The following is a 23,826-nucleotide window of genomic DNA, read 5'->3' as shown; positions in this document are numbered from 1 at the left end:
GCAATACAAACATCATGTCATGCCCGTCATGACTGTTATGCTGCATGACCCCTGGAGCAGTGTGCAAGCGCACCTCATTTCATGGCTGCCCGCCGTTGCTGGTGTGCACTCGTGCTCTACCTTATGGCTATACGCCATTGCTTGTGCGCACATGTGCTACCTCTCATGGCTGTGCGCCATTGCTTGTGTGCACGCGTACTTCACCAGGGCTGCATGCTGTTGCTGTGTGCATGTGTGCTTTACCTCATGGCTGCATGCCGTTGCTGTGTGCATGCCCGTCTCTGCTCTGCCTGCTGTGGTCCTCTCTATGGTCCTGGAGGACCGAATCCAGCAATCCTCTCTATGGTCCTGGAGGACCCGACCATGTGAACTTCTCTATAATCCTGGAGGACCCGACCATGTGATCCTCTCTATAATCCTGGAGGACTCGACCCGGAAGTCCTCCCCTGGTCCTGAACCGGAAGTTCAGGTGCTAATGCCCTATATCAGACCGCCCCTTCCTATGGTCGGGCCTGAGTATCATGTTGCTTCCCTGCTAGGCTGTTTGGTCCTGCTTGGTCGCTCCCTGTATTCTGTGCCCCTGCACTCTGCCCTGTTGTGCTTCTCTGCACACGCTCTGTGTTTGTACTCTGCCTATTGTCCTGTGCCATGTCTTGTGTTATCTTTTGTGCCATGTTTTGTCTTTGCTATTCTTAGCCTTGTAGTACTCTCTATGTGCTCTGCCTGAACCCGGCTCTGTGCCCTGGCATACGCTCCGCTTTTCCCTTGTACCCGGCTCTGTGCCTCAGCATACGTTCTGTCTGTACTCTGCTCTATGTCTCTGACCCGGCTCTCGGCTCTAGTATACTCTCCACTTCTCTTTCTTGTACCCGGCTCTGTGCTTCTGCCTACATTCCGCTCCTTGTTTTGTACTTTGCCTAGCCTTGCCTTGTTTATTCGTGTGCCCTTTGTTCGCGCCTGGCCTTCCCTTGCCCGCCTGTTTGTGCCTCAGCCGTGCCCACCTTAGCCGTGCCCGCCTGCTTGTGCCTCAGCCGTGCTTGTCAGCAGGTGACTTAGCTGTGTCTGCTTGATGTGCCTCAGCCGTGCTCGCCTCAGTCTTGCCCGCCTGTCTGAGCCTCAGCCCGACCAGCTAGCCAGTGCCCCAGCCATGCTCTGTGCTTCCTTGCACTCACACTGTCTCTGCACTGTGCATTGCTCCTTGGCATACCTCCCTGTGCTTCTCTAAAGCACGCGCAGGTCCTGCCATGAACCCTGACGTGCCTCCTAGCACGCACAGGCCCTAGCCTGTACCCTGGCGTGCCCTCTAGCACGCACAGGCCCTAGCCTGTACCCTGGCATGCCCTCTAGCACGCACAGGCCCTAGCCTGTACCCAGGCGTGCCCTCTAGCACGCACAGGCCCTAGCCTGTACCCTGGCATGTCCTCCAGTAAGCACAGGCCCTAGCCTGTACCCTGGCGTGCCCTCTAGCACGCACAGGCCAAGCCTGTACCCTGGCGTGCCCTCTAGCACACACATGCCTATCCTGTACCCTAGTGTGACCTCTAGCATGCACAGGCCCTAGCCTGTACCCTGGCATGCCGTCTAGCACGCGCAGGCCCTTGCCCTAGCCTGAACCCTGGGGTGTCCTTTAGCACGCACCCTGACTTGGACCCTGTTGTGCCCCCTAGCACACACCCTGCCTTGCACCCTGGTGTGTCTCCTAGCACGCATCCTGCCTGGAACCCTGCCTTGGACCTTGGCATGTCTCCTAACACGCACCATGTCTTGAACTCTGGCGTGCCTCCTTGCCTGAACCCTGGCTTGCCTGCCAGCTGCCCAGAGCCTGTCGATTGTTGCCAGATGTCCGGAGTCCGATGCCATCTAGCCCTTGCCGGAACCCTGGGGTGTCACCTAGCACATATGCCTTGGACATTGGCGTGCCCTCTCACGCACCATGCTGTGTATCACTTTGTCCTCGTAATTATGTCTTGCACCTGATGTTACCCTGAGACCACGCTTTAATGAAGATACCCTGAGACCACGCTTTGTCTTGTCTTGTATCCTGCACGTTCCATGTTGCCAGACACTCACACTTGTGTGCTCCTTGAGCCGGCCGTCTGGTTCCAGCAGTCGTGATGACTCACCCCCTTGGCCTTGTCCCTGACACTCCCTGTATAGGGGGTGGTTCCTCATAAGGTCAGCTCACCCTAGGTGGGTGGGTGCCACGACCCAGAGAGTCCACTCAAAAAAATCGACTCAGAAGAAGCTGACTCCGTCACACATTAATATTAAACTTTGGCCAATAAAATTAAAGTCAGTGCCATGTAAGAGCTCAGATAATGCACAATGCATCAAGCTGCCATGTTAAAACAAGGATATATAAAAATAAGCAGTACATATTACCAGGACAGCAAGTAAAGTGGTGAAGATTGCAGCCACACAGAAACCTCAGTGTCCCTCCTCACCCCGACGCACGTTTCGCATCCAGCTTCTTCCGGGTGCATCTGGGGTGGGTAGATGTGGGGATTATATAGTAAGTAGGCACCAGTAACAAAACCAAGTGAAAAAATGTGTCAGTAAACATTAAGATGATTGGCTTACGGGACATTGCCGGCGCTACTTTCTGGATCTCTTCATTCGGTATTTTGAGATATGCGAGTCTGAGAATGATGTAATGTGATGTCATCGGAATCTCTCACCTCTCCAGTAAGACGGAAGAGGATCTCTAGGGTGAGGTGTAATATCCTCTCCGCCATCTTGTCTCTGTCCATATCCATCCTTGATTGGTAAATCAGGAAAATTCTCTTATATAGAAGATCTTCACTGAGAGGATCCGATATTGTAGAGAACTGAGTGTGAAGAAGATGAGCCGATGTAACATCATAAAAATCCTGTGTAATAATACAATTACTGGAGATAATAAGGGAAACATATGAGGAGATTTATTATTTTACAGTATTTAGTGTTCTTCTTTACATCTACTAATAAAACCTATATATTTAGGCCACAGACAACAAGCAGTTTCCTCCTCGGAGTCGGCAGCTGAATACGTTCCTCATAGACTCATCTTCCATAACGCTAATTCTCGTCTCATTTCCCGACACTGGAATCGGCATTAGCAATACTGCAGGAGATATTCATTACACGGGACAGGAGAAATAACTACTTCATGATGAGGACGACATCTTCATCTTCTACTACGGCTCTAGAAACATATTTGGCCAGAGTCCGTCACTGACTCTATCCCCACCGGCCGTCTATATGAAGGTTTCCCGTCTTCCCCGCACTGTAATCTTCTATCACGTTAGATCTCAGGTCTGAGTCACACACAGAAGTTTGAGGCTTTTAGAAAAGATGGATTGTAAGAAAAAGACAGGAGATATCTGAGGCCAATGTCTCCATGTACAGTGATTTATTCATATGGTCGGGATATGATGGTTTTTTTTTCTTATTTAGCATTTCCCCACAGGCTTCTATATATTATATTAAAAATACCCAAACAAAAAACAGATGTTAATATGTTAAAAAAAGTTACACATTGTGGGGGGATGACTGTAAAGTGAGAACATTATACTGTGTGTGGCAAGAAAGGGGCAACTTACTGCATCAAGAATGAGGATAAGGGAGGATTTATTATCTAGTGGTCTGGGTGGTAACATATTGTATGGAGCATCTTGTAATATCATCCTGTGTATGGAGGAAAGCGGTACGGGGGGAACATTATACTGTGTGGGGGCCAAGAAAGGGGAACTGGACTATGAGAGCAACTCGTTTCCTTCACAAACCCCCTAAATATAACATTTCTCTACCAACCCCCAATCTGTGACTCTTCAGGGTAAATCGCTCTCTCACCATTGGATTAGAGCTGATACTATGGAGCTAAAGTGACTAAACAGACTTTCTGTCCCCTCCATAAAGGGGCACTTTCCCGTGTTTGTCAGAACTGTCCGAGGATTATTAGAGGGGATAGTTTCCCCCAATTAGAAGGGACACCTGTGGGTATTGGGGTCTTTACCTGCTACAGTCCTGGTGTGGAGCCTCCACCCGCAGAGCCGCACTCCACATATATGGCCGCTCTGTGCGCACAGGACCTGTGATGAGGTCACAGGAGGGGAGGAGTCAGGGGTCACATGATCAGGGGCCTCAGTGTATGCAGGACTCTGCTGTGCTGGTTGTCATGGTGCTGGATGAGGGGAAGTTTCTGTGTGGGGTCAGGAGGGGTTTACAGGGTGGATGTAGCAGAGCCGTGTGTGTACGAGGTGTACGGAGCGGAGCCGCGTGTGTACGAGGTGTACGGAGCAGAGCCGTGTGTGTACGAGGTGTACGGAGCGGAGCCGTGTGTGTACGAGGTGTACGGAGCGGAGCCGTGTGTGTACGAGGTGTACGGAGCAGAGCCGCGTGTGTACGAGGTGTACGAGGTGTACGGAGCGGAGCTGTGTGTGTACGAGGTGTACGGAGCGGAGCCGTGTGTGTACGAGGTGTACGGAGCAGAGCCGCGTGTGTACGAGGTGTACGAGGTGTACGGAGCGGAGCTGTGTGTGTACGAGGTGTACGGAGCGGAGCCGTGTTTGTACGAGGTGTACGGAGCGGAGCCGTGTGTGTACGAGGTGTACGGAGCGGAGCCGTGTGTGTACGAGGTGTACGGAGAGGAGCCGTGTGTGTACGAGGTGCACGGAGCGGAGCCGTGTGTGTACGAGGTGTACGGAGCGGAGCCGTGTGTGTACGAGGTGTACGGAGCGGAGCCGTGTGTGTACGAGGTGTACGGAGCAGAGCCGTGTGTGTAAGAGGTGTACGGAGCGGAGCCGCGTGTGTACGAGGTGTACGGAGCGGAGCCGTGTGTGTACGAGGTGTACGGAGCGGAGCCATGTGTGTACGAGGTGTACGGAGCGGAGCCGTGTGTGTACGAGGTGTACGGAGCAGAGCCGCGTGTGTACGAGGTGTACGAGGTGTACGGAGCGGAGCTGTGTGTGTACGAGGTGTACGGAGCGGAGCCGTGTGTGTACGAGGTGTACGGAGCAGAGCCGTGTGTGTACGAGGTGTACGGAGCGGAGCCGTGTGTGTACGAGGTGTACGGAGCGGAGCCGTGTTTGTACGAGGTGTACGGAGCGGAGCCGTGTGTGTACGAGGTGTACGGAGCGGAGCCGTGTGTGTACGAGGTGTACGGAGCAGAGCAGTGTGTGTACGAGGTGTACGGAGAGGAGCCGTGTGTGTACGAGGTGCACGGAGCGGAGCCGTGTGTGTACGAGGTGTACGGAGCGGAGCCGTGTGTGTACGAGGTGTACGGAGCAGAGCAGTGTGTGTACGAGGTGTACGGAGAGGAGCCGTGTGTGTACGAGGTGCACGGAGCGGAGCCGTGTGTGTACGAGGTGTACGGAGCGGAGCCGTGTGTGTACGAGGTGTACGGAGAGGAGCCGTGTGTGTACGAGGTGCACGGAGCGGAGCCGTGTGTGTACGAGGTGTACGGAGCGGAGCCGTGTGTGTACGAGGTGTACGGAGCAGAGCCGTGTGTGTACGAGGTGTACGGAGCAGAGCCGCGTGTGTACGAGGTGTACGAGGTGTACGGAGCGGAGCCGTGTGTGTACGAGGTGTACGGAGCGGAACCGTGTGTGTACGAGGTGTACGGAGCAGAGCCGTGTGTGTACGAGGTGTACGGAGCGGAGCCGTGTGTGTACGAGGTGTACGGAGCGGAGCCGTGTTTGTACGAGGTGTACAGAGCGGAGCCGTGTGTGTACGAGGTGTACGGAGCGGAGCCGTGTGTGTACGAGGTGTACGGAGCAGAGCAGTGTGTGTACGAGGTGTACGGAGAGGAGCCGTGTGTGTACGAGGTGCACGGAGCGGAGCCGTGTGTGTACGAGGTGTACGGAGAGGAGCCGTGTGTGTACGAGGTGTACGGAGCAGAGCAGTGTGTGTACGAGGTGTACGGAGAGGAGCCGTGTGTGTACGAGGTGCACGGAGCGGAGCCGTGTGTGTACGAGGTGTACGGAGCGGAGCCGTGTGTGTACGAGGTGTACGGAGAGGAGCCGTGTGTGTACGAGGTGCACGGAGCGGAGCCGTGTGTGTACGAGGTGTACGGAGCGGAGCCGTGTGTGTACGAGGTGTACGGAGCAGAGCCGTGTGTGTACGAGGTGTACGGAGCAGAGCCGTGTGTGTACGAGGTGTACGGAGCGGAGCCGTGTGTGTACGAGGTGTACGGAGCAGAGCCGTGTGTGTACGAGGTGTACGGAGCGGAGCCGTGTGTGTACGAGGTGTACGGAGCGGAGCCGTGTGTGTACGAGGTGTACGGAGCAGAGCCGTGTGTGTACGAGGTGTACGGAGCGGAGCCGTGTGTGTACGAGGTGTACGGAGCGGAGCCGTGTGTGTACGAGGTGTACGGAGCAGAGCCGTGTGTGTACGAGGTGTACGGAGAGGAGCCGTGTGTGTACGAGGTGTACGGAGAGGAGCCGTGTGTGTACGAGGTGTACGGAGCAGAGCCGTGTGTGTACGAGGTGTACGGAGCAGAGCCGTGTGTGTACGAGGTGTACGGAGCAGAGCCGTGTGTGTACGAGGTGTACGGAGCAGAGCCGTGTGTGTACGAGGTGTACGGAGCAGAGCCGTGTGTGTACGAGGTGTACGGAGCAGAGCCATGTGTGTATGGAGCTGAGCCTTGTGTGTACAAAATGTACAGAGCAGAACCGTGTAAGTGTACGTAGCGGAGCCGCGTGACGGAGCGGAACCATGCGTGTACAAGGTGTACGGAGCGGAGCCGCGCGTGTACGAGACGTACAGAGAGGAACGTATGCGAGGCGTACGGAGTAGAGCCGTGTGTGTGCGCAGAGCGGAGCCGTGTGTGCACGGAGTGGAGCTTTGTTCCACCATGTTTTGGTTCGTTTAATAAGTAATTTTTTATAAAACATTGATTGGATCCAATCAATCCGTGCCACACGGATATCGGTATCAGGGGATGGCTCCCTCCCTCACTCATCACTGTTTTCAACTGTGTCGGCGCTGGCATTGGGACCCCACGACTTACGACCCCCATAGCATTGCCATGTCCCCGATGACTTGTGGACCCCAGCAGTTTTTCAACTTGCACCGAGTGGTGATGTCAGCCCTGATATGTGTCATAACTGAGCATCACCAAATATTAAGCAGTGGGTGAAATGCTTTTAGGACACAAACCCTTAAATCAAAGGGAGTTATAAAAAGAAAATAATCAGCACACTGATTAAATAAAAGAAAAGCGAAGGACTCTTTATTAGTCCATGTGGTAATATTTCAATTCCATAGCAGAGAAATGTTCTGTTATGGATCTGAAACGTTGCCACATGGGCTAATAAAGAGTCCTCCACTCTCCACAATTAATTGGAGAGCTTCTTATTTTCATATATACACACACACTTAGAGCAGATACTTATATTTACACCATGTATACAGGACAGTAAGAGTATATACAATGCACACAGCTCCACAATATATACTGTGGTAAGGAATAAAGAGTGGAGCTCTGTATATACTACACTGCTCAAAAAAATAAAGGGAACACTCAAACAGAATATAACTCCAAGTAAATCAAACTTCTGTGAAATCAAACTGTCCACTTAGGAAGCAACACTGATTGACAATCAATTTCACATTCTGTGGTGCAAATGGAATAGACAACAGATGGAAATTATTAGCAATTATCAAGACACCCTCAATAAAGGAGTGGTTCTACAGGTGGGGACCACAGACCACATCTCAGTACCAATGTTTTCTGGCAGATGTTTTGGTCACTTTTGAATGTTGGTTGTGCTTTCACACTCATAGTAGCATGAGACGAACTCCACAACCCACACAAGTGGCTCAGGTAGTGCAGCTCATCCAGGATGGCACATCAATGCGAGCTGTGGCAAGGTTTGCTGTGTCTGTCAGCGTAGTGTCCAGAGACGAGCTACCAGGAGACAGGCCACTACACCAGGAGACGTGGAGGGGGCTGTAGGAGGGCAACAACCCAGCAGCAGGACCGTTACCTCCGCCTATGTGCAAGGAGGAACAGGAGGAGCACTGCCAGAGCTCTGCAAAATGACCTCCAACAGGCCACAAATGTGCATGTGTCTGCACAAATGGTTAGAAACCGACTCCATGAGGATGGTCTGAGGGCCCAACGTCCACAGATGGGGGTTGTGCTCACAGCCCAACACTGTGCTGGACACTTGGCATTTGTGATTTTGTTGTCAGCACATTCAACTTTGTACAGAACAAAGTATTCAATGATAATATTTCATTCATTTAGATCTAGGATGTGTTATCTGAGTGCTCCCTTTATTTTTTTGAGCAGTGTATATAGTGTAGAGATGTGCCAATGTATATATATATATATATATATATATATATATATATATAGTGTGGATTCTATACAGGCACGCTGTCTGGGTGTTGTGTTTGACACCAATCTCTCCTTCACATCCCATATACAATCTCTTGCCCGCTCTTGCCGCTTACAACTAAAGAACATCTCTAGAATCCGCCCTTTTCTCACCATGGAAACAACAAAAACCCTCACTGTAGCATTGATCCACTCCTGCCTGGATTACTGCAACGCTCTAATAATTGGCCTCCCCGTTACTCGACTTTCCCCTCTCCAGTCCATACTTAATGCAGCGGCCAGGGTCATCTATCTGGCTAATCGGTACTCGGACACGTCCGCTCTTCGCCAATCGTTACACTGGCTGCCCATTCATTATAGGATCCAATTTAAAGTACTTGTTCTCACCCACGAAGCTCTCCACAGTGCAGCACCCCCCTACATCTCCTCCCTCATTTCTGTCTATCGGCCTAACCGACCGCTGCGCTCTGCAAACGACTTTCTATTAACCTCTGCACTAATCCGTACCTCCCACTCCCGACTCCAAGACCTCTCCCGCGCTGCGCCAATCCTCTGGAAAGCTCAACCCCTCGAAATCAGGACTATCCACAATTTGCATAGTTTCAGGCACTCCCTCAAAACACATTTGTTCAGAGCAACCTATCACGTTCACTAATCAAAGTCATTCTATGTGTAAGTGTGCGTGTGTAGCCCATTCACTATCTCCATCCATTCCTCACTCCCTCAAAATGGTCGGACCATCATTGTAAATACACCATTGTAAATACACATCTGTACTCTGTATCTCCCCCACCTCATTCTAGATTGTAAGCTCTCACGAGCAGGGTCTTCAAATTTTGCTTTAATTATTGTATTGTTAATGTTGTTACTTATGACTTGTGTTTTGAAACTGCGAAATATGTTGGCACTATATTAACATAGTAACATAGTTATTAAGGTTGAAGGGAGACTTTAAGTCCATCTAGTTCAACCCATATCCTATCCTAACTTGCCCTAACATGTTGATCCAGAGGAAGGCAAAAAAACCCCATGTGGCAAACAGTAAGCTTCACATTGGGGAAAAAAATTCCTTCCCGACTCCACATACGGCAATCAGACTAGCTCCCTGGATCAACGCAATATTAAGGAAGCTAGTGTGTATACCCTGCAATATTATACTTTTCAAGAAAGGCATCCAGTCCCTTCTTAAATTTTAGTAGGGAATCACTCATTACAACATCATATGGCAGAGAGTTCCATAGTCTCACTGCTCTTACAGTAAAGAATCCGCGTCTGTGAGTATGCTTAAACCTTCTTTCCTCCAGACGTAGAGGATGCCCCCTTGTCCCCGTCACAGGTCTAAGAGTAAAAAGATCATTAGAAAGCTCTTGGTATTGTCCCCGCATATATTTATACATTGTAATAAGATCACCCCTAAGCCTTCGATTCTCCAAACTAAATAACCCCAAGTGTAATAACCTGTCTTGGTATTGCAGACCCCCTAGTTCCCTAATAACCTTGGTCGCTCTTCTCTGCACCCGCTTCAGTTCAGCTATGTCTTTCTTATACACCGGAGACCAGAACTGTACACAGTATTCTAAGTGTGGTCGCACTAGTGACTTATATAGAGGTAAAATTATGTTCTCCTCATGAGCATCTATGCCTCTTTTAATGCATCCCATTATTTTATTTGCCTTTGCAGCAGCTGCCTGACACTGGCCGCTAAATGTGAGTTTGTCGTCCACCCATACACCCAGGTCTTTTTCAGTGACTGTTTTGCCCAGTGTTTTACAATTAAGCACATAATTATACATCTTGTTTGTTCTACCCAAGTGCATGACCTTACATTTATCCCCATTAAAGCTCATTTGCCATTTATCAGTCCAAGCTTCTAGTTTACATAAATCCTCCTGTAATATAAAATTGTCCTCCTCTGTATTGATTACCCTGCAGAGTTTAGTGTCATCTGCAAATATTGAAATTCTACTCTCTATGCACCCTACAAGGTCATTAATAAAATATGTTAAAAAGCGGGCCCAAAACAGACCCCTGTGGTACCCCACTGCTAACCGTGACCCAGTCCGAGTGTGCTCCATTAATAACCACCCTTTGTTTCCTATGCCTGAGCCAGCTCTTAACCCACCTACACATATTTTCCCCTATCCCCATTGTTCTCATTTTATGTATCAACCTTTTGTGTGGCACCGTATCAAAAGCTTTTGAAAAGTCCATGTACACCACGTCCACTGCATTCCCTTGGTCCAGTCCGGAACTTACCTCTTCATAAAAGCTTATCAGATTAGTCTGACAGGAACGGTCCCATGTTGATATTGGGTCATGAGGTTATTCTTCTCCAGATACTCCAGTATAGTATCTCTTAGAAAACCCTCCAGGATTTTACCCACAGTTGAGGTTAAACTTACTGGCCTATAATTTCCAAGTTCAGTTTTTGTCCCCTTTTTGAATATTGGCACCACATTTGCTATACGCCAGTCCTGTGGTACAGACCCTGTTATTATGGAATCTTTAAAGATTAAAAATAATGGTCTATCTATGACTGTGCTTAATTCCTGCAGTACTCGGGGGTGTATCCCATCCGGGCCCGGGGATTTGTCAATTTCAGTGATTTTTAGACGCCGCCGTACTTCCTGCTGGGTTAAGCAGGTGACATTTAACGGAGAATTTTTATCCCTGATCATGTTATCCATCATGGGATTTTCTTGTGTAAATACTGTTGAAAAAAAGTCATTTAGCATATTGGCTTTTTCCTCCTCCACCATTTCACCCAGACTATTTTTAAGGGGGCCAACACTATCATTTTTTAGTTTCTTACTATTTATGTAGTTAAAGAATATTTTGGGATTATTTTTACTTTCTCTGGCAATGAGTCTCTCTGTCTCAATATTTGCTGTCTTGATTTGCTTTTTACAGAATTTATTTAATCTTCTGTATTTAGTTAATGCCTCATCACTACCTACTTGCTTTAATTCTCTAAATGCTTTATTTTTATTTCTTATTGCACCCCTTACAGCTCTATTTAGCCATAGTGGTTTCCTCCTATTTCTAGCATTGAGATTATTATTATATACACAGAAATATACTATATGAACAGCTCTACACTATATACACACAACTCTACATTATAATTAAGACAGTATTATACTATATTATGATGCACACATCACATAGGAGACACACACATATATATCATATAGGAGACACCGCAACTGCTGAATACATACACTGATCAAAAAATAAAGGGACCACTCAAGTAACACATCCTAGATCTGAATGAATGAAATATTCACACTGAATACTTTGTTCTGTACAAAGTTGAATGTGCTGATAACAAAATCACACAAAAATCATCAATGGAAATCAAATTTAATAACCAATGGAGGCCTGGATTTTGGGTCACCCATAAAATTCAAGTGGAATTTAATGTCCTTAAAACAAGTCAAAATGAGGCTCAGTAGTGTGTGTGGCCTCCATGTGCCTGTATGACCTCCATACAATGCCTGGGCATGCTCCTGATGATGTTGCAGAAGATCTCCTGAGGGATCTCCTCCCAGACCAGGACTAAAGCATCTGCCAACTCCTGGACAGTCTGTGGTGCAACGTGTTGTTGGTGGATAGAGCGAGACATGATGTCCCAGATGTGCTCAATCGGATTCAGGTCTGGGGAACAGGCGGGCCAATCTATAGCTTCAATGCCTTCATCTTGCAGGAACTGCTGACATACTCCAGCCACATGAGGTCTGGCATTGTCCTACATTAGGAGGAACCCAGGGCCAACAGCACCAGCATATGGTCTCACAAGGGGTCTGAGGATCTCATCTCGGTACCTAATGGCAGTCAGGCTACCTCTGACGAGCACATGGAGGGCTGTACGGCCCACCAAAGAAATGCCACCCCACACCATTACTGACCCACTGCCAAACCAGTCATGTTGCAGGCAGCAGATCGCTCTCCACCGCGTCTCCAGACTCTGTCACGTCTGTCACATGTGCTCAGTGTGAACCTGCTTTCATCTGTGAAGAGTACAGGGAGTCAGTGGCGAATTTGCCAATTCTGTTCTGTGGCAAATGCCAAGCGTCCTGCACGGTGTTGGGCTGTGAGCACAACCCCCATCTGTGGACTTTGGGCCCTAATACTGTACCATCCTCATGGAGTCAGTTTCTACTGTAACAGTTTTTGCAGACACATGCACATTTGTGAAACCAAAACCAAAGATATTCAGAGTGCTGACTATTTTTATTATTATAGTACACATCCAAATAAAAGATACTAAAGACAATACATTGTCACAAGAATTTTATTTGTATCTCACAATTTTTTATATAAAAATATAATTAAAAACCAATGCACAAATGGTGTGCAGGGGGCACGAAGAGACAATATGGCCAACAACAAAACACACATAGCATCCAGTAAATGCTAGAAAGTCAGTGATATGATCCAAATCAATATATATCATAAAAATAAAGTACTTATATATTCACCCAAATATGCAGAAAATATGAGAAAATATATAAAATATAAAGTGTCCTGTGCACAAATAAATAAACAATTTATTATAAAATGGTGTGAAAATGTTTATTTCAATATGCAACCACCTAAAAAAAAAAAAAAAAGTTAGGTAGTTTATTTTTTGACAAGTCTGTACCTCACTTCACATGGGTCAAGAGCACAGGGCGCCAGAGTCAAATTTGCCAATCCTGGTGTTCTGTGGCAAATGCCAAGCATCCTGCATGGTGTTGGGCTGTGAGCACAACCCCCATCTGTGGACATTGGGCCCTAATACTGTACCATCCTCATGGAGTCGGTTTCTACTGTAACCGTTTGTGCAGACACATGCACATTTGTGGCCTGCTGGAGGTCATTTTGCAGGGCTCTGGCAATGCTCCTCCTGTTCTTCCTTGCGCAAAGGCGGAGGTAGCAGTCCTGCTGCTGGGTTGTTTCTCTCCCATAACCCTGCCCTTATTTTTCCTCTCCTTCCACAAATCACACCAATCAAGGTAGTTTATTTTTTGACAAGTCTGTACCTCACTTAACATGGGTCAACACTCCTAACAAGGCCAGTCCATTTCAGTCACATTAACCACTGACACATTGTAATAGACTCTCACACTTAAATTCTCTTTACTATTCCGTACCCAGAAGACACCGCTACTGCGCAAGGGCGGACTATCCATTTACAAGTATGCACAAAGATGTCGTTGCATCATTGACCGATGACATCAGTACCGGGGGCATGTCCTAACACACACTTCTGGTCCGATGGCTCTCGCGGCATGGTATGAATAGCTCCACACGCCAAGATCTATACAGGATGCACATGGTGAAGGCGCAGGGTCACCTGGCAACGCACGACTGAGTAGGTAATTCCCTGCAGAGTTCCCCTACTTATGTAACTTTATTACTGCTAGTCCTATGTTAACCATAGGATACTAGCTACCTTCACCTTCCGTTTGCTTTATTATACTTAATTACCATGTCCAACTAATGAAATATACACACCCTCTCATTTTCTCCATCACCACAGGTATACCTCCTATTTTCAACAATTGAACTATCAGTCACCTATCTTAAGGTAAAGCAACTCCCTCATGGGAACATATTTCTCGCTCTATGGATGTGTTTTTTACTTTGGATTCATAACTGTATTACCTCTCTTACACCCATTGTATTTTATGTACTGAAGGTCTTCCCTTGTGGTAGCGCATCTGCCCTAACAAGCATCCCTATGTACTTATCCAGATATGCATATGTACAGGCTCTTACCTGTACCTTAGTCCCCACGATTGAAATAAACCAGTGTCACGGTCAAGTTGGGCGAATTTAAATAATAAGACGTGCAGCTGGAAACACCGCCTCCAACTGGCGAATTTAGGTATCACACGTATTTATACAATAGTCTGGAAACCCTGCCTCCAGTAAGGCGAATTTAAATAATAAAGGGGGACCTGGGTAACATTAACAATGGTGGGCCCTGCGATAGGGAATAGGGACGTGGAGACCTCCTGCACTCCCGAGTCCCTGAACTCCTATCGTTCCCTATGCCGGTTCCCCACCGGGCGACGCACAGGAACCTTAAAACCCTGACTCGCCCTGACCCTAAACCCTCACTAGGGAATTGGTCGGTGCGGAAACTAATCCCACCACTGCACTAAACACTCACAAGGGAAAATGACAATACAGGGGGAACACCACTTAGCTTTGCTCTGTTGCATACGCTCCTAGCAACAGAGCCGACCACCTGTGTGCATCTTCTCCTCCACCCGGATCCATCACCATAACTGGATCCATCACCATAGTGCAGCCTTGGAGCAGAGTCCACCACCAGTTGCAGCTGCCCAGTAAACAGAGTCCCAAAGATGAGTCCAGCTTCTGCCAAAAAGTCCAGCATGCTTGAGTCCAGTTTTCAGCAACCAAGTCCAGCATGCTGAGTGCAACTCACCATCGTCGCCACTCCACCAAGCCATGCAAGCACCTCCTGCTGACAACATAAACTGCAACTCCACCACACCATGCCAGCCCTCCATGCAGACTCCATAGCTGACTCAACCCCTCTGGCTGGGCTGCCTGTTATGATTGAGTCACCATAGGAGGCAAAAACAGAAATACTAGCTAAGTCCAGAAAACCAGAGAAGTTGGCAGCTATCAGATTGCAGACCCCTGAACCTATCAACACAACTAGCAGTAGCCGTGGGGGGTTCCTACGATGCCCTAGACCCCTCGATCACAGCCAGAGAGCTACAATAGCCTAAAGACAGAAAAGGAAATCTAAACTGTCCCAGAGCAGACCCCAAAGTAAAAGGCAGCCCCCAACATATAATGACGGTGAAGCAAGATGAAAAAACACTCACACAGATAGAAAGATAGGCTGAGCAAACGATGGGGCCCAAGCTAACTAAACAGAACAGGAAAGGAAGGTTGCTGTCTGCAATCTGCCAAAACCTATCAAAGACATAAGCCAACAAGCTGATATGGAAAAAGACCCAGAAGCAGCTAGGCTTCAAAAACTAAATCAGCACTCAGGTATTTTCAGAAGACAGAGCTAAAGGAATTCAGCACACCCCAGCAGGGAATGGCAGAAATCCAGAAAAACAAAGCAAAACAAAGTCAAAGCACAAATGCAAAAAGCCGAGCAGAAAACTTAGCTTTAGAAGAGCAGGAATTCAGACTGGTCTCCAAGGATCCCACAGAGAAATCACCCGCAGGGCAGAAGGGCGTCGGCAGCCTTATATCCAGTCAGCAACCCCACTCAGCCAGTCATCATCATCAGACTCAGGTGTTTGATAATCAGGCTCACTACCTTTCTTTACCAGAAGAGGGAGTTCCTCGGGCCTCAGTAGTGAAGGGGAAAATGAACTCACAACAGTACCTCCCCCTTGAAGAGGGGTCACCGAACCCTCAACCACGCCACCAGGGCGATCAGGGTGAGCCCAATGAAAGGCACGCACCAATCTTTTGGCATGAATATCAGAGGCAGAGACCCAGGAATTATCCTCCTGACCATAACCCTTCCACTTAACCAAATACTGGAGTCTCCGTCTAGCCAGACGGGAATCCAGTACTTTCTCTACCTCATATTCCATGTTACCTTCAACCAATACAGGGTCTGGAGGTGCCACCCCCGGAACAACAGGTTCAACAAACCTCTTCAACAAAGATTTATGGAACACATTATTGATTTTAAATGTGACAGGAAGAGCCAAACGAAAAGAGACCGGATTAATAATCTCCAAAATCTTGTAAGGTCCAATAAATCTAGGCTTAAACTTAGGAGAAGCCACCTTCATAGCAATATTTTTTGATGATAACCACACCATATCACCAACCTTAAACTGGGAACCAATGGTCCTATGTCGGTTGGAAAACCGCTGGGCCTTTTCCTGGGAGAGAGACAACTTATCCACCACTTGGTCCCAGATCTGGTGCATTCTCTCCACCACAGTGTCAACACCTGGGCAGGCAGAGGGCTCCACCTGCCCTGAAGAAAATCGAGGATGAAACCCAAAGTTACAAAAAAAAGGTGACATCAAAGTGGCAGAACTAGCTCTATTATTTAAAGCAAATTCGGCCAAGGGCAAAAATGAAACCCAATCATCCTGATCAGCAGAAATAAAACATCTCAAATATGACTCCAAGGTCTGGTTTGTTCTCTCTGTCTGCCCATTGGTCTGAGGGTGAAAAGCAGAGGAGAAGGACAACTGAATTCCCAGCTTGGAACAGAAAGTTCTCCAAAATCTAGACACAAACTGGACTCCTCTGTCAGATACAATGTTCTCAGGAATCCCGTGCAAGCGAACCACCTGTTGTAAAAACAGGGGCACCAACTCAGAGGAAGGCGGCAACTTAGGAAGTGGTACAAGATGAACCATCTTAGAGAACCTATCATAAATCACCCAAATAACAGTCATCCTTTGAGAGACAGGCATATCAGAGATGAAATCCATTGAAATATGGGTCCATGGCCTCATGGGGACAGGCAAAGGCATCAACAACCCACTAGAGCGAGAACACGATTTAGACCGGGAGCACGTCCCACAGGACTGCACAAAATTCCTGACATCACGAGACAAGGAGGGCCACCAAAAAGACCGACTCACCAGATCTCTAGTACCAAAAATACCTGGAAGACCAGCCAAAGCAGAGCAATGAACTTCAGACATCACTCTCTTCTTCCACTGGTCAGGAACATACAACTTTCCACTGGGACAACGCTCAGTTTTGTCCTCCTGGAACTCTTCCAGAGCACGTCTCAAATTGGGCGAGATGGCAGAAAGAACTACCCCTTCGTCTAAGATGGTAGCAGGCTTGGTCACCACAGGAGAATCAGCAAAGAAGCTCCTAGAGAGGGCGTCTGCCTTGACATTCTTAGTTCCAGGAAGAAAAGAAACCACAAAATCAAAACGTGTAAAAAACAAGGCCCACCTAGCCTGTCTAGGGTTCAAGCGCTTAGCCGACTCTAGGTAAATCAAATTCTTGTGGTCAGTGAGGACCACGACTTAATGCTTAGCTCCCTCCAACCAATGTCTCCACTCCTCAAATGCCCATTTCATGGCCAACAGTTCCCGATTCCCCACATCATAGTTACGTTCAGATGGAGAGAACTTTCGGGAAAAGAAAGCACAGGGATTCATTTTAGATGTTACAGGATCCTTTTGGGACAAAACAGCTCCTGCACCAATCTCAGAAGCATCCACCTCTACCTGGAACGGAAGTGAGACATCAGGTTGCCGCAAAACCGGGGCGGAGGTGAATCTTCGCTTCAGCTCCTGAAAGGAAGAAACAGCCTCCGGAGACCAATTTAACACATCAGCACCCTTCTTAGTCAAATCAGTCAATGGCTTGGCAATACTAGAAAATTTTGCTATAAATTTCCGATAAAAATTAGCAAAACCCAAAAACTTCTGGAGGGCCTTCAAAGAAGTGGGCTGAACCCAATCGTAAATGGCCTGTACCTTGGCCGGGTCCATTTCAATAGTTGACGGGGACAAAATAAATCCCAAAAAAGAAATCCTCTGTACTCCAAAAAGGCATTTAGATCCTTTGACATACAGGGAATTCTCCCTCAAGTCCGAATATGTTCCACATGAGAATCCCAATCCTTGGAGAAGATCAAAATATCATCCAGATAGATAATCAAAAATTTATCGACAAAATCTCGGAAAATATCGTTCATGAAGCACTGGAAGACAGAAGGGGCATTAGTGAGCCCAAAAGGCATCACCAGGTACTCAAAATGTCCCTCCGGAGTATTAAACGCCGTCTTCCATTCATCCCCATGCTTAATGCGAATAAGATTATACGCCCCCCTGAGGTCAAGCTTGGTAAACCAGCAAGCACCTTTAACTCTGGAGAATAGATCAGAAATCAGGGGTAACGGATACTGATATTTAACAGTAATCTTGTTGAGGGCACGATAATCAATACAAGGTCTTAATGATCCATCCTTTTTGGCTACAAAAAAAAAACGGCACCTAAGGGTGATGAGGATGGTCTAATATGACCCTTCTCCAACGCCTCCTTAATATAGGATCGCATAGCCTCGTGCTCGGGTACAGATAAATTGAAGAGCCGACCCTTGGGAAATTTACACCCCGGGCTCAGTTCAATTGCACAGTCATAACTCCTATGAGGAGGCAGAGACGCAGACTCATTCTCACTAAATACATCATAAAAGTCCGCCAAATAGTCAGGAACATCATGCGACTGAGGAGAGGTGGAAAACACCGGAGCCTCACTAAAGGCACACCGACAACCCCAACTCACCACAGACACAGATTTCCAATCCAAAACTGGATTATGAATTTGTAACCAGGGAAACCCCAGAACAATGGTATCATGCAGATTATGCAACACCAAAAATATGCAATTTTCTTAGAATCATAGAATCGTAGAGTTGGAAGGGACCTCCTGGGCCATCTGGTCCAACCCCCTGCTCAAAGCAGGATTCGCTAAATCATCCCAGTCAGATGTCTGTCCAGCCTCTGTTTGAAGACTTCCATTGAAGGAGAACTCACCACTTCTCGTGGCAGCCTGTTCCACTCATTGATCACTCTAACTGTCAAAAAGTTTTTTCTAATATCTAATCTGTGTCTCCTCCCATTCAGTTTCATCCCATTGCTTCTAGTCTTTCCTTGTGCAAATGAGAATAAAGTTGATCCTTCTACAATGTGACAGCCCTTTAGATATTTGTAGACAGCTATTAAGTCTCCTCTCAGTCTTCTCTTTTGCAAACTAAACATTCCCAAATCCTGCAACCTTTCCTCATAAGACAGGGTTTGCAGACCGGTCACCATTCTGGTCACTGTTTTCTGAACTTGCTCCAGTTTGTTGATGTCTTTTTTAAAATGTGGTGCCCAAAACTGGACACAATATTCCAGATGAGGTCTGACCAAAGAGGAGTAGAGGGAAATAATGACTTCACGTGATCTAGACTGTATGCTTCTGTTAATACATCCTAGAATTGCATTTGCCTTTTTTGCTGCTGCATCACACTGTTGACTCATATTCAGTCTGTGATCTATTAGTATACCCAAGTCTTTTTCACATGTGCTGTCACTTAGCCCTATTCCTCCCATTCTATATATGCTTTTTTCATTTTTATTGCCCAGATGTAGTACTTTGCACTTCTCCCTGTTAAAAACCATTCTGTTAGTTGCTGCCCACTTCTCCAGTTTATTTAAATCTTTTTGAATCCTCTCTCTCTCTTCTCTAGTATTAGCTATCCCTCCTAGCTTTGTGCTACCCTCAATTCCTTCATCTAAATCGTTGATAAAGATGTTGAACAATACAGGGCCCAGGACAGAGCCCTGTGGTACCCCATTTGAGACATTCTTCCAACTGGATGTGCAGCCATTTACGACCACTAAGCCAGTTATGAATCCACCTAACAGTTGCCTTGTCCATTCCATACTTAGTCATTTTTTCAATAAGGATTGTATGATGGTCTGGGGCGACCCGCATTACCACCTGGGTCCAAAACTGAGGTTTATTTTTAGCCAAAGGAGTAGCATCAATCCCCCTCAAAGGGATAGGCGTCTGCAGAGGTGTCATCGGAAATCCACAACGTTTAGCAATATCCAAGTCCATTAGGTTTAGGGCTGCTCCCGAATCCACAAAAGCCTTGGCGGAAAATGTGGACAGGGAGCAGATCAGAGTAATAGCCAGAAGAAACTTAGGTTGAACACCACCAACAGAAAATGTGTGTGCAAAGCGTTTCTCTCGTTTAGGACAGACAGAAATAATATGCGAGGCATCTCCACAGAAAAAACACAACTTATTACGCCTTCTGAACTCCTGACGCTGCTCTCTGGAAAAAACGCTATCACATTGCATAGGTTCAGACATTTGTTCAACAGGTGGCAACACCTCTCGTGCAGCTTTGCATTCGCGCAAACGCCGATCAACCTGAATGGCTAATGACATAGAATCGTCAAGACCAGAGGGAACAGGAAATCCCACCATAGTATCTTTTACGGTTTCTGACAACCCCTTCCGAAAGAGAGCAGTCAAGGCATTATCATTCCAGGTAGTAAGTACTTCCCACTTTCGGAATTGGATAGGATCATCTGGTTTCAAAGAAAACGCCCAATCCTGGGGATCGCCACGCAGCAAAGAGATGACAATTTTAACCTGCTGCGCGGAGCTCCCTGACGAGTTAGGCTTCAAGGCAAAAAATAATTTACAATTATTTTTGAAATTCAAAAATTTAGACCGATCCCCAAAAAATACATCAGGTGTAGGAATCTTTGGTTCAGCAGCATGTGAATGAGCAAGGTAGGCGGAAATTCCCCGCACTTCCGCAGCGAGCTGCTCCACACGATCAGACAATTGCTTTATCTCCATTGAGAGAAAAAAAAAATTCCCCCTACGGCCTCAGAGATATAGAGGAAAACATATACACACCTTTTTTTTTTTTTTTTTTATACAATTCTTTCCTGCTATTGAGTACCCTAGGATCTGCGGTATGGCGGGTGATTCTGTTATGATTGAGTCACCGTAGGAGGCAAAAACAGAAATACTAGCTAAGTCCAGAAAACCAGAGAAGTTGGCAGCTATCAGATTGCAGACCCCTGAACCTATCAACACAACTAGCAGTAGCCGTGGGGGGGGTCCTACGATGCCCTAGACCCCTCGATCACAGCCGGAGAGCTACAATAGCCTAAAGACAGAAAAGGAAATCTAAACTGCCCCAGAGCAGACCCCAAAGTAAAAGGCAGCCCCCAACATATAATGACGGTGAAGCAAGATGAAAAAACACTCACACAGATAGAAAGATAGGCTGAGCAAACGATGGGGCCCAAGCTAACTAAACAGAACAAGAAAGGAAGGTTGCTGTCTGCAATCTGCCAAAACCCTATCAAAGACATAAGCCAACAGACTGACAGGGAAAAAGACCCTGAAGCAGCTAGGCTTCAAAAACTAAATCAGCACTCAGGTATTTTCAGAAGACAGAGCTAAAGGAATTCAGCACACCCCAGCAGGGAATGGCAGAAATCCAGAAAAACAAAGCAAAACAAAGTCAAAGCACAAATGCAAAAAGCCGAGCAGAAAACTTAGCTTTAGAAGAGCAGGAATTCAGACTTGTCTCCAAGGATCCCACAGAGAAATCACCCGCAGGGCAGAAGGGTGTCTGCAGCCTTATATCCAGTCAGCAACCCCACTCAGCCAGTCATCATCATCAGACTCAGGTGTTTGATAATCAGGCTCACTACCTTTCTTTACCAGAAGAGGGAGTGAAGGGGAAAATGAACTCACAACAGCTGCCCAGGACTCTCATTCAGCTCCTTCTTTCACCCAGGCTTCCTTGAGAATGACTAACTCTCAATATCACCAACCGTGAACAAACACACCTGAACTCTTTTATAGAGCGTCACACCTGATTTATAATTACGTGCACATTAAACCAAAGAAACTAAAGTGCACTACCGCTCACCACCACCGGGACAACATAGAACAAACGACACCACGTGTAATAATTCTAATGGCCACCAGGGGCAATCAACCCACTTTGGCACTAAGCCAAAGGAAAAAAATGTTCACTTTGTCCATTTACTTGTCAGATCCACCTTGGATCATGACAACCAGTTTATTCTTGTCTTCATGCTTTAATTTTATTTTTATTATATTATTTTCTAATTTTTACTTTTCATGATTTTGCACTATACTGGTTTCCAATTTATTTCCTTGTATATGGAATTGATTCTCATGCCATGTTCTTTTTTTTACAGCAACAATATGAATAAGACCCTGGCAGGGTCGGAATGTTAGATTTCTGTCTCTATCCACTTTTGCTTTATTCCCTTTTTCCATATCAGTCCTACTGTCTCATTCACCAAGTGAAATAAACTTTCTACAAATATTCATCAGGCGTGTGCGGTGATTCACTACTACTTGGCTACGGGGATTCCCATCCCACTTCACCGACACCTCAGAGCTCGTCATACAAAATGCATGTCACTCTACTCTTTCTACATCCGGTCTGTGGAACGCAAATGCGCTCCAAACATTTAGTTCCTATATTGAAGACAGAAAATATTCCTATGTAGCCGAACAAGATAGTCACTGCCTGGGTATCTACTGCCCCTACAGTAGTTTAGGAATGATTTATAGCGCCTATAATAATAATAATAATAATAATAATCAAATAATCAAATTAACTAGGAAAAAAGGTGACCTTTAAGGAATATTCATCTCCAATGATCCCAGATTATTTATCTTTCCTTTTTTAATAAGGTTACACTTAGATGCAATGGCATTCTTGGAAAAAAATATAGTAAATGAGGGATCATTGAGAACAGCACTAGTATTAATGAAATAATTGAATTAAATCATAAAATATGGAACAGTGGAGGTAAAGAATGGCCCACCAAATGAGGCAGAATCGTTCTAATACCTCATTAAGCCCCCCGTTACACACTGCGATATCGCTAGCAATATTGCTGTAAAGTCACTGATTTTGTGACGTAGCAGCGATATTGCTAGCAATATCGCTGCATGTGATACTTACCTCCGACCGGCTCCCCCGCTGGTTATCGCTGATCGCGCGAGAAGCTCCTGGACCATTCCTCGTTGGTCACTTCCTGCGGCGCTTCCTGTGGCGCCGACGAGTGATGCGTGGAGCCGGGCGGGAGGACATCAGGATCGCCGCGTCTGACAGGTAAGTAGTGATCCCCGTCCCCTGCGATGTCGCTGGTGAGATCTGCCTGTGTGGCAGCTCATTAGCAACCACTTAGCGATGTACCAGCGATCCAGACCGCGTCATATCGCTGGTCGGGATCGCTGGTGCATCGCAAGGTGTAACGGTACCCTTAGTAAGCAGTAATACAAGATAAAGAATCCCAAAAAATTGTTAGAACTACACTGTGTTCCAAATTATTATGCAAAAAGAGTTTTGGAGTGATAAGGTTAGAATTTTTTTGTTTGTCATTTAAACTCATTGATGGTGATGTGTGTCAGGGCTCTTTATATCACTGAAAGCAATTGCAGATACCTGTGCAAATTAGTTTAGCAGGTGTGTCCAAATAAAGGCAAGACTACTTAAGAAGGCTGTTCCACATTATTAAGCAGCCTACATTTTTTGCCAAAATGGGAAAGAAAAAGGATGTGTCGGCTGCTGAGAAGCAACAAATTGTGGAGTATTTAGGCCAAGGCATGACTACAATCAACATTGCCAAGACACTTCATCGTAATCAACGCACAATCAAGAAGTATGTAGCTGATTCCCAGCACACACGTGTGCGTGCTGATAAGGAAAAACTGAGGACTCTTACCAACAGGCAATTGCGTCAGGTTAAAAGAGCAGCTGCAAAAATGCCTTGTCATAGCAGCAGACAAGTTTTTGAAGCTGCCGGTGCCTCCAACGTCCCCCGAACAACAAGATGCAGGGTCCTTCAGAGGTTTGCAGCTGTGCGTAAGCCATCCTGTCGACCACCTCTATCCACTGCACACAAGCAGAAACTGCTCCAGTGGGCCAAACGATACATGAAGACTGACTTCCAAACTGTTTT

The 23,826-nt window shown here is 46.8% G+C and overlaps 1 protein-coding gene across 1 annotated transcript in view; it reads right to left on the bottom strand.

Annotated features, from left to right (window-relative positions):
- Nucleotides 1-23,826, bottom strand: part of LOC141073006 (uncharacterized) — a 115,558-nt gene that overhangs the window by 79,172 nt on the left and 12,560 nt on the right. The window contains exon 8 of the mRNA XM_073560288.1: nucleotides 2,679-2,828. Within this exon, the coding sequence (XP_073416389.1) occupies nucleotides 2,679-2,828 (150 nt within the window). The remainder of the gene's footprint in view (nucleotides 1-2,678; nucleotides 2,829-23,826) is intronic.

This window comes from Dendrobates tinctorius, unplaced genomic scaffold (assembly GCF_039654945.1).
Source record: "Dendrobates tinctorius isolate UK_male_01 unplaced genomic scaffold, ASM3965494v1 ptg000294l, whole genome shotgun sequence".
NCBI classification, from domain to species: domain Eukaryota; kingdom Metazoa; phylum Chordata; class Amphibia; order Anura; family Dendrobatidae; genus Dendrobates; species Dendrobates tinctorius.
This window is presented reverse-complemented; position numbering and strand designations above follow the sequence as displayed.